At 35.2% G+C, this 17,976-nt stretch overlaps 1 protein-coding gene across 21 annotated transcripts in view; it reads left to right on the forward strand.

The window, feature by feature from the left end:
* The window catches only part of SYNE1 (spectrin repeat containing nuclear envelope protein 1), a 306,594-nt gene that overhangs the window by 115,808 nt on the left and 172,810 nt on the right, over window positions 1-17,976 (forward strand). For all 21 annotated transcript variants that reach the window (XM_039385717.1, XM_039385719.1, XM_039385731.1 and 18 more), the window contains 13 exons: window positions 315-465; window positions 3,940-4,167; window positions 4,722-4,820; window positions 6,508-6,695; window positions 6,793-6,916; window positions 7,910-8,076; window positions 9,313-9,466; window positions 9,755-10,383; window positions 11,032-11,211; window positions 12,632-12,782; window positions 14,154-14,312; window positions 15,290-15,472; window positions 17,255-17,356. In XM_039385717.1, coding sequence (XP_039241651.1) covers window positions 315-465; window positions 3,940-4,167; window positions 4,722-4,820; window positions 6,508-6,695; window positions 6,793-6,916; window positions 7,910-8,076; window positions 9,313-9,466; window positions 9,755-10,383; window positions 11,032-11,211; window positions 12,632-12,782; window positions 14,154-14,312; window positions 15,290-15,472; window positions 17,255-17,356 — 2,515 coding nt within the window. The remainder of the gene's footprint in view (window positions 1-314; window positions 466-3,939; window positions 4,168-4,721; window positions 4,821-6,507; window positions 6,696-6,792; window positions 6,917-7,909; window positions 8,077-9,312; window positions 9,467-9,754; window positions 10,384-11,031; window positions 11,212-12,631; window positions 12,783-14,153; window positions 14,313-15,289; window positions 15,473-17,254; window positions 17,357-17,976) is intronic.

The following is a 17,976-nucleotide window of genomic DNA, read 5'->3' on the forward strand; positions in this document are numbered from 1 at the left end:
TAGAAATCCTATTGATGTTCCTTTTCCCTTCCCTTCCTGCAGTGAAGAGATTCTTGTACAGCTGATGAATAAAGCTGTACTTTCTTTTACCTTTCGGTGTCCCCACTATGGCTCGTATAACTGTTTGAATTTGGTGCACAGTCTAAGAGAGAACCAAGTTTGAATTTAGATACACAGCTTGGTCCTCTAAAACCAGGAGTTTTTTAAAGATCCTCCTGTAGGTTGAATAAATTCCATTTTTATTTTAACAAGAATATGGGCAGCTTCATTATATTAAACTGTTTATTCTCTCTAATTAATTTGGTTAATTTTAGTATTAAAAGCATGGAAATGGTGAAAAACAAGTGGGATCATTTTGGCAATAATTATGAAGCTCTGTCCATCTGGATAGCTGAACAAGAAAAAGAACTGGAAACTTTGGAAACATCATCATCTCCTTTGGACATACAGATCAGCCAAATCAAGGTGATTAGTTCTTGTTACATTTAGCATTGAAAGCCCGTTTATCTGTCATTTTGCTAGAGGCCAATGGGAGACATTTTACATGTTTCAAAACTACCATGATAATGTACCAGTTTATACATGACTATACCAAGCAGTACGGTTTTACATAAACTAAAGGAAAATTCCTACAGGCTGCCTTCTCTTTCAGTGTTTAGTTTACATATATGAAGACTTTGTGTGTGTGGTTAAAAATATAATTTATACTCTTCTTATTTTTTGAGTAATCTCAACTGATGTACAAAACAGCTGCATAAACACAAGGTTTGGGTTTTTTAAAACATATATTAGCTAGTGGCTATAGAACTTGATTTTAATCTTGCAAGCTAAACTTATAACTTGATCTATGTATCTTTTATGCTGAAATAATAAAGAAACTATTGCTCTTGGTAGCTTGAAAACCTACATACCATTTATTGCTATTATATTTAACTGTCTTGTGTATATACACTTGTCTGTGTACATTCCTGTAGATATAGATAAATAGTGATTTAGTTTCGTATTACTAACTGAGATGCGTATTGTCTCCAAGCATTGCATTTCAAGGGCTGACTTCGTATCCTCCCTTTCATTTAAAATGTACCTTCTCTGAAACAGCATGTTTCTAAGGGTATAGGATTTCTCAGTACCTCATGCACGTTGCCATTTTCTCTAGTCTGTGACCCACTTGTGCTTCCTAAAGTGCACAGGTGTGCAGCTGCTTGCAGACCAGCTTGGCACTAAATATTTCCAAAGGATCCCTTAAGGCCCTTGTTTCATGTGATACAAACAATTTATCAAGAGAGTTTCGTGTTCTTAATTTGTTCACAACTTTGCATACACAAAATAAATAAAATCTCTTGAGTTCATCATTGAAGAATAAAACAATGCTTGAGTTCTTGCTTCATCACCACAGCAATTCAAAACCAGTTTCATTGTGAAATAATGTGTATGCGCTTATTCCAGTGGCATACGTTGTCATGTTTTCTTGTTTTTCAGTAATTGATGGACAGGATTCCAATGTTTAAGACAGAAAATAAGTGCATCAAAGTATACTAATATTGCATTACAGTGTGTCAGTTCTTGCCTCTCTAAATGGAGCCTACTTAAGCCCTGCTAGCCTATTCCAGCCAACTTCCCAGAAAGGCCATTCCTTACTATACATGCATATAAGCAGTGATTTTTACACTGCATTGAAAGTTTCTGAAAATTCCACCATAATTCTTACATATTGAAACACCATGAGAGAAAGAAAATGGTCAACGGATGATGTTTATAAACATTGGGCTGCCCAGGGAAGTGGTGAATTCTCCGTCCCTGGAAGTTTTTAAGATGAGACTGGATGTGGCACTTAGTGCCATTAGTAACCGTGGCAGTAGTGGATCAAGGGTTGGACTTGATGATCTCGGAGGTCCCTTCCAACCCAGCTAATTTTATGATTCTATGATCTGAGTGAACAGACATGAAGCAGAGAAAGTCCTCCGGATAAGGCATTGGGGACGTCATTGTACCGCGGGTGAACAGATGAGCTTTATGAGTGACATGTGAAACAAGTCATCTAACCTCCAATGCATGGACCTAGATGGAGGTCTACTTCAGCAGCATTGCTTTGTGCCTGCTTTTGAAGAATTTGTCATGTTTTGTTGTAATTTTCCTGATGACTTACTCTGTCACAACACCAATCAGCGTACTTCATTCATAGTTTCTAGTACATTTCTATCAGTAATGAGTATGGCAACATAAGGCAAATGAATAAAAAATTGTGTGTTCCTTGATATCTTTGGTTGACCAGATAAAAAACCTGGGGTCAGCTAAATGTAATGAACCTACATCTTAGTGGTAATATTCTACTTTTGGTGACATTGATTGCAAAGCCCTGACGACTTCAGCAGAGCCAGATTTTCACCTACACATTTCTCCAAAATTCCTGTGGGACAAAATGATGGTTATCACAAGTAGTTACCATTAGTGGCAGACTCAGTGAGAGTTTGAAGGCCTCAATTATCCACCTTCTTTTATGTAACTGAGTGAATTTAACAGAATAGTGTAGGAGTGAGAAAGCACTGCCTCATTTGTATCTGCTGCATTGTTAGATAATGTCAGCTTCAGGGCTGCAAATCCAGTATTTTTCCTCAGCACCATATTCTCATGCAAAAAAGATATTTTATAATCTGAATTAATTCAGAATATATTGCATAAAGAGACACTATAAATTCTTATAGTACCACCTTTTTTTCTGACAATCACCCTGCTAATTTTTGACTGAATGTTGCAGTAAGCCAATTCTGAGCTTTCTAATGACAAGAAAGATACTGTATTTTTATCACAATTATAGCAGAAGTTGGGTACTTCCTATGCTTTGAGAGTGCAATTTCAAGAAAGTTTTTGGTTGATTTCATATACATACATATCTTAACATTTTTATATCTGAGAATGCTATTGCCTATTTCAGTTTCAAAGAAAACTTTTGGCTCTTTCAGATTTCTCCCAATGAGTGTTTTCCATTACTTTTGAGAAGAACTCCGTGGACATGATACATTAACAGTAATTTAAAAAAAAACTGTTGTGAAAAAAACTTTTTTCCAAGTTCATTGGTGCTTATTGAATAAATAGCCACTGAATGTGATACACTATAAGTTTATTTCTTGGGTGTTGTAGCTGCCAGGTTTTCTTCTAATTTGTAATAAAACTAAGTGCAAAATAATAGGAGACAGTTGCTGTCATGAAGCTGATAAAATGTAAAGCCATTGCTAATTCGTATTTACTAACTGATGTACAAGACAGATGAAAAGTACCAAAGACCATTATCACCCCTGTTTCATGGTTTCCTGTTTACATTGTAATGTGGTTCTTTATCTAACACTCTGCCTAAGGGCACACTCGCCCCACCTTATCATCTAATTAAATTTATCCTTTATTATACCTTAGTATTTTAAATTAGAAAATTAAAACACTCTCAATTGTTTTTTAAATCATAGCTTGTTTTATTTTGTTAGTACTTGAAAACTTATTAAACGTAAGTAACCAACTGTTGGGGTTCAGCTCCTTAACAGTATTTTTCAGTTACACTCACATTTTTTGGTCTTCTGTTTATTTTGAATCTTAAAGAGAATTGTGTATTACATTCCTGTGAAGTAAGAGATGCTAAAAATATGAGCTATCCTGTCTGCTTAGAAAAATATGCATCTCAGCCAATTCTAATTGCTCTTTGTACACACTGTTTTTAGGGTAGGCTGTATTTTAAACCTTTTCCCGTGCTAGTTTCAAGAAGAAAAAGGATATTTACAGGGCATATTAAAGATTTTTGTAACAAGTTATTTCAAGTGGTTAATGAACTCTCCTCTTATATATTTTTTGATGAAAGATATTAGTAGCTCAAGTAATAAAAGTAATTGGAAAATATTATTCTGATAATTAAAACCCTGTTTTTCTTCTTTTTATCATTACTTTACATTTTAGGTTATTAATAAAGGGATAGATGGTAAAATAACTGGAATCTTAAAACTAGAAGAGGAAGCCGAGTATTTTTCCCAGTTTGTTACCTCTGGAGAACGTGCACATATTAAAGCCAAACTGACTCAGGTCAAAAGGTATTGGGAAGAGCTAAGAGATCATGCACAGAGACTGGAAGGAACAATCACAGGGAACGCATCAGCACAGCAGAAATATGAAGAAAGTCTTAAACAGGTAGACAATGCAAAATTTAATGGATTATTTGCAGCAATTTATAGAATTACTCTATATTTTTCAAAAATTGAGTATAAAATGTATATTATAATAAGATGGACTAAAATAAATAAGTAGATTTGAAAGTAATTGCAAGACCTAGATACATAAATTTGTGCTTTCAATTATTTAAAAGGCAGCTTTAGAAAGGTGCTGAAATATACACACTTAAAAATTATGCTGTCTTTTAGAAAACCTTAGTGATTCTCCTGCATATTGCACTATTGCACCACATCCATATTGCACTAATAAACCACATCCGTACTTCTCACAAACACTGTAACTTCAATCTTGACTTGTTTGGAGCTTGTAAGGAAAATAATTTAAATACTATTATTGTGCCAGTCAGGATGAGCTGAGCACAGTTAGCATCTTTTAACTTCAAAAGGCACTCAGCCCTACAAAGGCTTAGGATATAATATTCTCTTAGCACTAAGCATTTAAAAGATGTTATTTAAAGAATCATTTATGTAATTCCTGCTGGTTTTAAATTCTGGTTTGCCTTTTTTTCATAGGCGCAGCAGGCAGTGTCTGAATTTGAAGCTAAGCTGACTGAGCCTCTCACATCATGCTCTTCAGCAGCAGCAACATATGCAGCCCTTCAGGATTGCACGGTGAGCATGTGTCCAGCTATTGCCCTCACTGACTCTAGGGAAATGGTATCACACTGACCTCCTTACAGAAGTGCCAGTAACCTTCAGACTGGGGGCTGCCTGATGCCACACAGTCCAGGGTGGAGGCAGAAGGAGGCAAGGGCTGCCTGCCTGAGTTAGGGAAGGCTTAAGTACTTCCTCAGTTATTTCTTGTCACCATTTCAGACAGGCCTGGAGAGTTTCTTCCCCAGTCTAGAGAAAGTAAAGCCTAAAAGTATGACTTAATCCTTCAGGTTACTGTTTTTAACTTCATGCATCTAAAACATTATGAAAAATAAAAGATAATAAACAATTCTGTTAGATATTTTTCCTCTAAGACTTTCATGAAACTTGGATCTTGGTATAGGTAACTCTGTGATTTAAAAAATATATCCTTAGAAGTAGTTTTTCTTGGACAATGCGGAGACTGGACAGAGTTTCAACTGACAAACTTTCATCTGTGATCCAGAAACCATGGCTGTTTGGACATTTGGTTCAGTCCATTACAAAAGGAAAACTAATATTGGATTCATATTCAAACTATAAATGATCCCTAATCTCAGGGAATTTGGTGTAGTATTTTTGTCTATAAGTTCTGATGTGTTCTTCCCACAATAATCATTGCCTTTTTTTCTAAGAAATTATTATAAAAAATTTTACTCAGATTGTTCTTGCCGTAAAATAAATGTAATTTCTTCTGAGCTTAGTGATAACTACTTGCAAAGGCTATATGCAAGGGAGACCTGACCTGTCTGCTTCAAACAAACTTTATACTTGTTGAGGAAAAGTACTTTATATATGGAGAATTTATTCAGAATGCACTTTTAGTCACCCTTGTTATTGGCTTTTAAACATTATGAATATACTGAGTACACTATTGTAAAGTCTTGTTCTGCCTAGGGGATCATGATGATTAAATGCCTTAATGGGAAATTATCAGCAGCTTTTTTCCTGTATAATTCACATTTCCTCCTATATATGATTTCTTGTATTTATAACTATTACTTTTGTTGTTACTATTGCATACCTGTGAATTGGAACTTTAGTGGTCTTAAATCTGTTTCATTTTGTGCTTTTGTAACTCATTGTGCTACATTTCAATCATTTTCATATGGACAAGTTTCCCAACTTCCTAGAAATGGCAAAACCCCAAAGTCTAGTCAGCATCAGGTGCCATTTGTATAAAAAATAACTTTAGCTGATACTGACAGAAGTTTCTAGTAACTGTTCCTTACTTCTCCTGTGGCATGACATAGACTGCAAGTCTGGTAGTCCTCACATGTTGGAGTGCGGTTTTGTGTTTACTGGATATAAATTAAAGCAACTCTTAGACAGTTGTTAAGGAATTTGGAGCTCTTTTCTGAATGTAGACCTCTGTGCTACATGGATGATGTTTTGTTGCATGCCCATTCAGATCTGACTCTGTTGTTGCCAAGCTTTTTCTTTAGCACTGTTTTAGGAAAGTCTTCCCCACCACAAGCTAGTTCATTGGTATGCTTGGAACACATGTATATGAGATAGACCCGAGCAATATGTTAGCTAAGCAGTGACTTCATGATCTGATGGATGTAGCATTGCTTCAAACTTATGAGTAGGAGTACAGAATTTTTCCCGCTGTTGTTAATAACTCTGTTTTTTATGTATGTGACTTCTTTTACATGTTCATTAGGACCTTTGTCATACAGTGGAAAAACTGAGCAGCACTCTGGCCTCTCTCTCAGCCAGTGTCCGTAAGGTGGCCAACAAAGAACAAGCTGCTCAGGAGGTTGCAGCATTACAGCAGAAATATGAAAAAGTGCTAGAAAATGTTAAAGAGAAACAGACCTTATTAGAGACTCTTCTGGCTCAGTGGCAGAAGTGAGTAAACTCTCACATCTGTTATGATGGACACAGAGACTGTGGTCACTGTGGGAGTGAGGGGATGACTTGGTAACCTGTGTTGTGATTTTGTTAGGCAGGAGAAGGAGCTCCCTGCCTTCCTGGCCTGGTTGGAGGGGTGTGAAGCTACAGCCCAGCCTTCAGAGCAGTATGTTTCTGCTGATAGAGTTAAGCTGGAAAATGAACTGCAGTCCCTGCAGGTATGTTTCAACTGAAATATTGTCCCCCTACATTTTCTGGTGTATTTCTGTGTCTTTTGAAGGATGGACTTGCTCAGTTACAGTCTGACAAGTCACTTGATTCTGGGCGTTGGAAATGTCCTAGAAAATATTACTTTATCACTGTTGTTATTTCTCAAAGACAAGAATCACAGGAAGAATGTTACTTCTAACTATAATATGCCAGCTCAAGAAAAAAGAAAAATGCTCTGATGTATCCTATTATCTGTCAATGAAGAACAAGGGTCTGCTTGCCAGAGGATCCATTCTCTAGAGAAATTCCTTTGTTAGTCAATATTACGTTTGTTTGATTTTTTTTTTGAATGTGAGAAAAGTTGCTCAGATGAAAAAATACTCAGAGTTTTTGAAATCACAAAGAAATTCTGATTTCTGATTTTTTAAAAAAAACACAGGACTTTCATCCTGTTCTAAATTTCCTTGGATTTGTTGCCATTTGTTTTTAGAATAATATGAAGCATTTGGCCAAATGTAGCATCTTTTATACCTTCCATGAAGCCAAGTAGTCCATAATTTCAGTTTTAAATATTACTGAAGAAAAGCAAAGCTCTTTTGCTTTGCTTTTTTTTTTTGGAGTTTTGTGGATGTTTTATGAGCCAATTTGCAACATTTCCTTACAATTCTATTACTGCACATGAAATATGCTGCAAAATGTGGTCTTGATTTTAGCCACTGTCATCATACAGTAGAGCCATATGGAAAGATCACACTTTGTCCTAAAGGCAAAAAACCCAACTTTTATGAATCTCTACTGTTGCAGATTTATCTGTCTGAGAGGTGTTGAGTACATGCTTGTCCTAATAGACCTCTGCTCCTCCAAGAATTTGACTATGCTCACTTACTTCTTTCAAAAGTACTGTACTGGAAATCTGTAGCTATCTTTTTATTATTTTTGTTATTTTGCATAATGCGATGCTCTTCTTAATCTAAAGGTTTTACCGTCCACTGTTTTCCCAGGATTTGCAAGCAGATATTGTGTCCCATGCTTCAGTCTATGACAGCCTATTACAGTTAAATGAGTCGCTATTTCCAACAGCTTCGAAACAGTGTGTGAAAACAATGAAAGAAAAATTTGAAGAGCTGGATGAGAGGTGGAAAGCTTTACCACAAACTGTTGATAAAAGGTTTGTGCTTCAGAGTGTTTTTTACATGTAAAGTAAGCAATATCCAGATGAGGAATCCCAATCCCAAAACATGTTTTTTACATATTACCATTAGGAAAACAAAGGTTTAGGATCGATACTGAACCCTGAACTCCCAGGAATGGGGGATTGCGAATCCCACGCTTTTATGATGCTGTCTTTTTTGACATACGCTCTCCCTATTTTTTTGGTAAAAGAGTTCTGTTTGAAGGAGTGCAGGGCAGGAAATGAAGGTAATGTTGCATTTCCTCGGTTAAAATTTCCCAGGTAACTTCCAAAATCTCTTAATACCTACTCTTTATTTTTTCAGTTATATGCTTTATCTTGTACAAAGCCATACTATTGTATTCTTTAACCCCCTTTGAAGCTTTTATTTGCCATAAATGGTCAGTTGTTAGGCTCCTGGCTCATGATAAGCTCAGGAAAACTGTCTCTTTTTTTGAAACTATATGTTATCATATATTTAGATTTCAATCCATTTCATGATGAACACATGTATTTTGCTATTTTTAATGTAGCTTAAATAATAAATCCTGATCAATGACATAATCTACTATTATCAGTATGATTGTTTTACAATATAATGATCTATATGTTGAAAATTAGGTAGAGAAATTTCTAAGAGAAATGAGAAGGCAAATTGCAAGGTCTTTTTTAAGGTCAAGGTTTAGAAACAGTTCTGCTGAGTACTCCGTCTGGACACATCCTTCCTTTGAATTGTGTTCCTCTGAGCAGACTTGATCCTCACTTACTTCAGTGAAAGTTGAGCATGCAGTTCCTCACTCCCTGCGCAAATTCATAAGACTCTCACTTTATATTCAGTGTTGCAGATGGTAGGGCAAACAGAATTGCTCTGTCTGAAAATTAAAGTTAAGCTTTAATTCAATGTTTAATTAAATATTTCACTGTTCTTTCTGATGGGACTAGCCCCATGAAGAAAAGGTGAAGAATGTACCTTGATTGTTTGGGGCACTTCTAACAGTTGATCTAAATGAAACCATGTAAACAGGGAAGAGCCAAATGTGCTTTCAGATGTTTTGTTATTCCCCAGTTAAGAAATCAACACAGGAGTAATCACATTCTCAAAAAAAATTGACATTTCTTTCTTTCCTTGCATCTGGCATTGATTTTAATGCTGACCAGTCAGCTGTAGTTTTGATTACAGGTAGTGATTAATTTACATCAAGTGCTTTCATATTTACATCTGACATTCTATAGGATCAACTTCCTTCAATCTCTTGTTGCTGAGCATGGGCAGTTTGATGAGCTCCTGCTCATGTTTTCAGACTGGATTAAGCAATTTCTTGCTGAACTACAAGCCACTTCAGAGATAAACACAGCTGATCAACAACTAGCTGCATCTCACAATAAGGTAAACTTTTGGATGTAAATATTAAAGACAGAGGAATTGTACAGTGCATTCAGCTAAATACCCATCTAAAATTAGCAAGCAATTTATTTGTTTGAAGACCAGTATGCTCTTGCAGTCACATACAGATTTCTGTTATTTGACAAGTTTAAAGCAAAATTGTAACACTGAATTATTCCTACTGGAAACCCCTCGGTAGTACTTGTTTCACTCCTAAATTTAGTACTAAAATGTTTCCTAAGCTCTTGATTGGAAGAAGAAACTAAGCCCCCTTTTCTTTCTTTCCCATAGAACCACTCAATGGAAGTTGAAAGTAAGAAACAGCAGTTACAAAGTTTGAAGGAACATGTAGATAAATTGTGTTCTTTCAGCAGCCCAGAGGACCAGCAGACATTGCAGGGAAAGACTGAAGATTGCTTTCAGATCTTCCAGGAGGCAAGTCAAATAACTAGCCAAAGACAAGAGACTCTGGATCAGCTGCGAGTTTTCCTAGAGCTCCAAAGGGCTGCATCAGGAGTGCTCCACCAGCTGAAGCAGACAGTGGAGAAAACAGGGAATATAGATAAAGCCAAATCTGAATTACTGGAGAAAGAACTCAATGGTGTTATTCAAGATCTTAACAAGTTGGAATCTGTTGCCATCAGTTTGGATGGTTCCCTTACTAAGGCTCAATATCATCTGAAACACAGCATTTCTGGGCAGAGGACCTCCTGCAGGACGATGGTGGATAATCTGTGTGTGGAACTGGAGACAGTTCAAAACCTGCTGGGAACCAAACAAAGTGAGGCAGAAGCACTTGGAGCCTTGCAAAGATCTTTCAAGGAACGTAAAGAACAGTTACTGAAGAGTATTGAAGATATTGAGGAAAAGGCTGACAAGGAGGGCCTGAAGGAGGCAACAATACAAGCCCTCCAGCAAAGGTAAAAACATTGGCACTTCCACTCTTTCTTGCAGTCTCTAAACCTTTCATGATGCGTTGGAGGCATATGTGTGTTTTCTGCTTGGGTACTCCAAACATATGTATCTACTTAATAAAAATTTGTAAGTAAGGGAGCTATTTGGATGGAGGGAGAACATGCACAAAACATTTAGGAAGTCCTAATCTTTTATATTGAAAGAACACTAATGAAAGTCTGTGTCTGAAAAATATATTTTGTCTGAATGAATCTAAGGTCTAAACAGCTATTAGAAATCCCACATAACATGACTATCTCTACTCTTACAGAACTGAAGACTGTGATGAAAGAATTGCAAACACTTACTATAATAAAGTATTAATCTAAATATCTGAGTATATTTCCAAGTGACTGTGTGAGGTGAAGGTGCATGTATATGTCTGTGATTGTATAGTTGAATATGTATCAGAAAAATCATATTCTGAGTCTCCTGGTAGCAGAAAAAAACTCAGATAACACTTTGTTTTTTGAAGATACTGTAGAAAATGTTAGAAAAAGGGAGCTTTATGCACAATAACTCTAACAGCAACTGTTTCACTCTTTCTTCTTCCTTCTTTCTCTTACAAAAAAAGTAAAGATGAATAAATTTGAAATCTGCTTTTTAATTTGCAGATTAAGGATCTTTAACCAGTTAGATGAAGAACTGAATTCTCACCAGCACGAACTCCAGTGGCTCATGGGCAAAGCAAAACAAATAACCCAAAAAGATATCACACTTGCTCCCGAGACTGACAAAGAGATAAATTGCTTAGAATCTCTGTGGAAGGACACCAAGAAAGTTATACATGAAAAGTAAGTAAATCTTTAGCTTAAGATGCCAAAAGAGAGGATGGGGGAAGAGACACAGTTATTACATGTCATATCTTCTTGCTATATTAGTCACAATAAAAACCAAGGCTTGTAGATAAAAACATCTTGTAAAGAAGAATATTTGTACCAGCTGTACTCAAAGTATTAATAAAGCCATATATATGTTCTCAGTACAGGACTTGCAGATACACATACATGTTATCGCCTGTTATTGTTTACTCTTCTGAAAGGTAAAAAAATCTCCTCTGAGATTTGATTATCACTCTAGCTGGCACATATTCTCCCTCTAGCACATATTTTCAGTCTCTATTGGATATATGTTTCTGACAATTCTATATTCAGTGGTCCTAAATAATTTTTAGATTGAAGTCTTTCTGTCTGCCCAAGAGACTAGGCTCATAATAATCATTAGTATATAATCAGTTACACTGATTATGCATGATATATGATCAGATGATCAGTTTTATCAATTAAAGTTGATAAAAAGGAGATAAAAAAACTGAAGAAAGTTTTATCATACCATTTTCTTTGTCTTAACTGCCTCTTGATCATCTTTAAAGAAAACTAACAGTGTTTTCTCTCTCATATAGACAAAATTTTAGACCCTCCTGAATCTGCTTATTTTGGAGAGCTCTTTGGAGCATTCATAGAAGAGTCAGCTCCTAAAGCTATTACTCCTCTTTTTTGTCAATGTCATGTTTCCTGAATTTCTTTCGCTGACACTGTTCTACAACTAAACATATTCAAAGTATTAGTCTTCCTTCTCTCTCTTCGGTATAAACACCAGGAGTGGATTGAATAGGTTTTTTTTCTTCTGTCCATTGCTTGAGCATAAATAGGCTTTTCTGGAGAGGGAATGGAAAAAAAAACATTAGACCTGTCCTTAGCAGACAGTTAATCCATTTTCTGTAAAATGACGGGTAAGTTCAATGTAATGTTTTAGTCCCAAAAGCACACATGTGACAATTGAAGGACAAAATAGGCAGACTTTACTTGCGTGCTTTAGTCTTTATTTTTGCTTCTTTTTAACTAAAAAAACACTCCGTATTAAACAAGTTTTCAAAAAATGAGCATCATTTTAATATGCTTTCCAATCAAAAAGATGCTTAACTTAGGAACTGAGAAGTTTGAATTCCAGTTTCAGGGGTTTTTTTTTTGCTGAAATCAGTTGCTTCGATATCTGATATATATGAGATGTGATTCACATACTGTCTCTTCAGTGAGATGTTTTGTGATTTCAAGATCCACAGTGATTTGTAAAACCAAAATATTAGGAGTTTCTTGGCTGCCCAAATCATGTTTAGCACTGCATCCTTGTTTTCCTGTGTGAATTGCTGTCATGTTCTCTATCCTTTAGAAACATGATAATAAGTGGTACTAACACAGCCTTTTCACACTACAGAAAGGAGCAGTCCTGCATTCTTATTGATCTGATGAAGGAATATCAGAGCTTGAAGTCAACAGTAATGAAAGTCATAGAGAGTGCTAACAGTGCTTCTGTGATCAAATCCATTTGGAAGGATCATGAAGATGTCAGGCGAACATTATCAAAGGTAATTACATATATTTTCCTTTGAAGGATATAAATGATTTTTGAATCAGATGGATTTTTTTGTTTTGTTTGAAAGGTACCCTTGACTTGTGTTTAAAGTTCCTTGAATTTACTGTCAAATCTTGTCACACTGACATTTGTCAGGGTTTAAATTTTACTGATTCTGGTGAGGAAAGAATATAGTCCTTTCAGCATTTTGGTGAGATCCATTCCTGTGTATTTTCATTGTTGCTAGTTTTGATTTTAACACCTGTAAGTGCAAAATGGTAATTTATATGGAAAACGTAAGTGGAAAATTATGGAAAGCTCTTTATATAAAATATGTTGATTATGAAAGGATAGTTCCAGTCAACATATTTTAATGTTTTTCTATATTGGGTAATTTTTGAAATAGATAAAATGCCACAAAAGAACATGAATTGCACAAATTTCAGATGTGTGCAATTTTTATGTGTCTCTTTCCCTCAGAGGACTTATGCCATGGGGTACTGTCCATTGAGCAGAGATAAGGAATTTGGATCCCTACATTCCATTCATTTCACTGGATCATATTTCGAAAATTCTAAATTCTGATGTTCAACAACCTGTCAGGATAAACAGTTCTGAGTTGAATTCTTTCTGTTCTTTTGGAGGGAAATTTCATTTGGAAGCCTATTGAGCTCTTGTTTAAAAATCTTTCAGTCAGATCGGTACAAACCTCATTCTAAACTGTGCATATTTATGGCCTCTTTCTAATAGACATCTTAAGTAGAACAGAAAACCAGAAGAGAGCTCATCAGTCTAACAAAGAAATTCATGTAACTTCCACATAATTCCTCTCCTTTGAGACTTGGGCTGCAGAGAATTCCATGCTACAACAGTGGCCTGAAGGAATTGGAGTGCAATAAATATTTCTTTTCAGTGAGAGTGTTTTACAGATTTCCCTATGCCTAGGATTGCAAATTTAGTAGTCCTGAAGATTTTGTCTAATTCCTTTCTGAGCACATCTGTACTTTCATTTTCCAGAGTATCTAGTAATATCTGGTTCTAGAATATCTGGAATCTAGAGATTCCAGGATATCTAGTGTTCTCTAGAATATCTAGAATTTTCTAATTCTATATTTAATTTGCAACACCCTCTGTTTACCCTGCTGTAATTCCAGAAGTGGTTAGTCAATGATGAAGACTTTATTTATTAAAAAAAATCAAACTATATGATTATGCTCATGAGAAGATCATGTGAGTTGCTCCATCTTTTGTGGAACAGTTAAATGGTTTGCTGAATGAGAATTGTCAAATCCATAACACAGGGCTAGGGATGAGTATCTGGAGAACTGGATTTTTCTTTCTTTCTTCATGGTTTCATTAAACAAGCAAATATTTATGTCCACAGCATGAAGCTGCCAAGAATGATCTGAGTGATAAACAAAAAGACCTGGATACTTTCACTAATAAAGGGAAACATTTGTTAGCGGAATTGAAAAGAGTGCATAACTGCGACTCCACTGCGGTGAAAACAGATATGAACTCTATGGTGGACAAATGGCTAGATGTAAGAGTCTGATGTTTATATGCTCCATATAGTTTTTATGTTTGGCTAAGGTTACAATATTTGTATTTTCCTAGGACCTTAGAGTGCAATTGTTTAGTAAAATTTACTTTGAAGTATATCTCAAAGGTTTAATCACAGGAATTTGGCATCCATTGTACTCATAAAGTTGTGACATCAATTTGATATATTTTAAATGATGTCTTATAAAAATGTATGAATGTTACTAGTATAAATTTGCTCAGTGCATAGTTCTGAGATTAAATTTGGATTGGATTCACACCTAATGTATACCAGCATTACTTTATTAAAGTAAATTGAACTAAATAAATTAGGCAATAAATTACATTAAGCTACAACATAAAAGATATGAATACATTGAGAAAGAAAATATTATAGCAGAGAAACATAATATAAAAGCTAGTCATAGAATCACAGATTGGTTTGGGTTGGAAGGGACCTTAAAGATCAACTAGTTCCAGCTCCCTTGCCATGGGCAGGGACACCTTCCACTAGACCAGATTGCTCAAAGCCCTATCCAACCTGACCTTGAACATTTCCAGGGATGGGTCATCTGCAGCTGTTCTGGACAACCTGTTGCAGTGTCTCACCACCCTTATAGTAAAGAATTTATTCGTAATATTTTATATTTTCATATTTATACTGCTTTATTAGCAAATTCCTACACTACATAAGAAAGATAAATGTAGGGGGTTTTAAAATATAAAGTTTATTTGAATATAAAACTCTCTCCCAGTAAAAATGTACAAATATTTAGAAACAGGTATGTTTTTTGTTAATTTTATGATCTGGGTAAATAAGTTGAAATTAGAATACAAAACTTAGAACTAAATCTAATAAAATTATTTCACCCAGGCTTACTAATTATTTTTGATGCATTTGTCTTATAACTGGCTGCAAAGTCAAGAAATCTAAAATTAGTTTGTGAATGGTACTGATACATTCTTCTCTCCTAAAAGGTGTCGGAAAGAATTGAAGATAATATCGACCGACTCAGTATAAGCATGTCCCTATGGGATGACATCCTGAAAACTGGAGATGAATTAGATGGCTGGTCTAATAAGTACATTTCTCAACTGAATGAAGGCATCAACAACTTCAGTAACAGTCAGAGAATGGAGGTCCTCCTGAAAGACTTCCAGGTTCTTATCCATAAATCAGTGATAAAAATGTTCTGGACCAAAATCTCAATGTGAGGCACATAGATAAGACTGTGCTGTTGTAGACCATTGTGTTCTCTGTTCAAGTGGTGGTACCACTAACCCAACAGCCAGCTGAGGGCATTCCAGTCCTTTGTTTTGAAGGTGTTTGCTTCTGACAGAAACAAGAATGGCACATCTTACTAAATCTAAACTCCATAGTTATTTTGGTTCTAGGAGTTATATTTGGTTCTAGACTGAACTCTGTTCCAGTAGAAACTAATGGAAATTTTAGACAACTTCAGCTGAATTTAATAAAAAAATAGTAGTTTCTAAAATCTTATCTAAGAAAGTAGATTTTCCAGACAATAAAAAAAGGTGTGCTAGAAGGCAAATTTTAATGTCAGGTTCTAATAATTTCAGTTAGATGATGACTTTTTTTCTAGATAGTGTTAAACTGTTTTAGAAATCTAGCCAGTGTTCAGGATGCATTCTGACTCTATTGGCTTAAAATGTAAATCAAATCAATCATAGAATGAGCCATATTCTACTTCATTTGAAATAAATGATGTCCTTAAGAAGATGCACAGTGAACACATTCAATTAGTATGATATAATATAAAATGTTAATAAAGTATTATTTTCCTCAGGACAAGCTTTATCTAATGCCTTTATAATTATGTAGCAATCAGATAACCTAAATTCATCGCTGTTAAAACTGATTGGGAGTAAAAGCAGACAGTACCCAAACAACAGGTGTACCTGATTTGCAGGAGGGCCAGAATAGCAGAAGGTGTGAGCACTGTGTGTACATTTGCAGTCACAGAATGCATGATCCATAATACTTTCTTTGCACTTTGTTTTGCAAAGGCAAGAGGAAAGGCAGTTCGGTAACAGAAAGGTCCTGCCCTTTCAGCAACCAGAAACAGATGAGCATGGACAGAAACAATCAGTGTACTTTTTATATGGCCAAATTCACTGTCCACTTTCTTGATTAGTCACCTAATATTATATCCTCCCTAACACAAAATACCCCCTGAGTGTCCTTTTGAGGCCACATGAACTTCTGCCATTCAGGGCAGATGTTAAATGCAGCAATTTAGTCCTGAAATCCACTGTCCAATCTTTTAATTGGAGTGATCTGCTCGAATTTTTTAGAAAAGCAAATTTGGGTAATAGGTTAGACACACCAATTGCTTGTCTGATACTTCAGAACTACAAATTATGGTATTCTCTTTGCTTTGCTATTATGTTTTTAATAAGTAGAATATTTCTTTATAACTTGGATCTACAAATACAGTAAATACATGGTCCAGATATTTCAGTGCATTTTTAAATTTTCTTTTGATATTAAAATTTATTTCTGTGTCTAATTTTTTTCCAAGAGCTCAGTTGTAATAAAAATCAGAGACCACGAGTAGTATACTCTGCATGCCATTAAGTGGAATCTAACAACCTCAGAAGATTTTTTCAATCAAATAAACAATGACATTCCTATCTTTATTTTGCCAGTTATAACAAATTAAATCTGTTAGGGCATTTTAAATGCTAATAATGTGTGTGGTTCTTTTAAAGGAGGGGAAAATTTCTTTGAACTGAGTCTAGTAAAGAAAAAGAGATGGGAGATTTTTAGAGCAGAAAACTAATTGAACAACAGTGTTTTTCCCCTTATTGCTAAACTTCATTTACATTTTCTTTCATTTTTGAAACTGATGGAGCATCCTTCTGAAAGTCTGAAAGCTTCTTGTATTTTGGTATGAAAGTTTGACCACATCTCTTTTATAGTCTGAAGTCAAGGATAAAGAACTGAAGTTGGAGCAACTTATTTCCAAAATTTCAGAACTCAAAGAACTGACCCATAGTGAAGAGCCTCCTGCAGATCTCCAGGTAAAATAAAGATATTGGTAATCAAACATTGTGCTCAAATAACTGAGATGACATTCCTCCTGAAATTTCTGTTTCTCCTGCACTGCCTTTTTCTTTCAAGGTGACAGATCCAGCATTACTTATTTGTAGCATAACTATTCTTTGTTCATATTTCTTTAGGTAACTTTGGGCTCTTTGTATAAAAAATATGCTGTAAAGTATTGAACATTAGAGTTGTCGAAGTATTTTTTAACAAATTGAAATAGAAGACACAGTTTATAATGTTTATATTACATATATACATATGAGACAGACAGATTATATTCTCTACACTGCACAACATTAAGCCATATCATATGTGAGTACATACACAGTTTGCCTGCTTGAAAAAATTAAAATGCAGTAAAATATGTTCATTTGCTTTGTTAACTCAAAGGCATTTTTTAGTGGACTGGAATTAGTGCCCTGAACTAGCTCTTACAAGAGAGGGGTAAAAATAACAAACACGAAGATGAGCTTTTGAACTTTTGGCTAGGTACTTACTTTTTATGTTCTAGGGAAGTCATAAAACCAAAGTATGTTTGATTTCCAACAGAAATTGGTATTTTAAATTATAAACTTTTAATGTCAGAAATTTTAAA

Source organism: Pipra filicauda, unplaced genomic scaffold (genome assembly GCF_003945595.2).
Source record: "Pipra filicauda isolate LSUMZ 115617 unplaced genomic scaffold, ASM394559v2 scaffold42_size3861933_pilon, whole genome shotgun sequence".
NCBI classification, from domain to species: Eukaryota; Metazoa; Chordata; class Aves; order Passeriformes; family Pipridae; genus Pipra; species Pipra filicauda.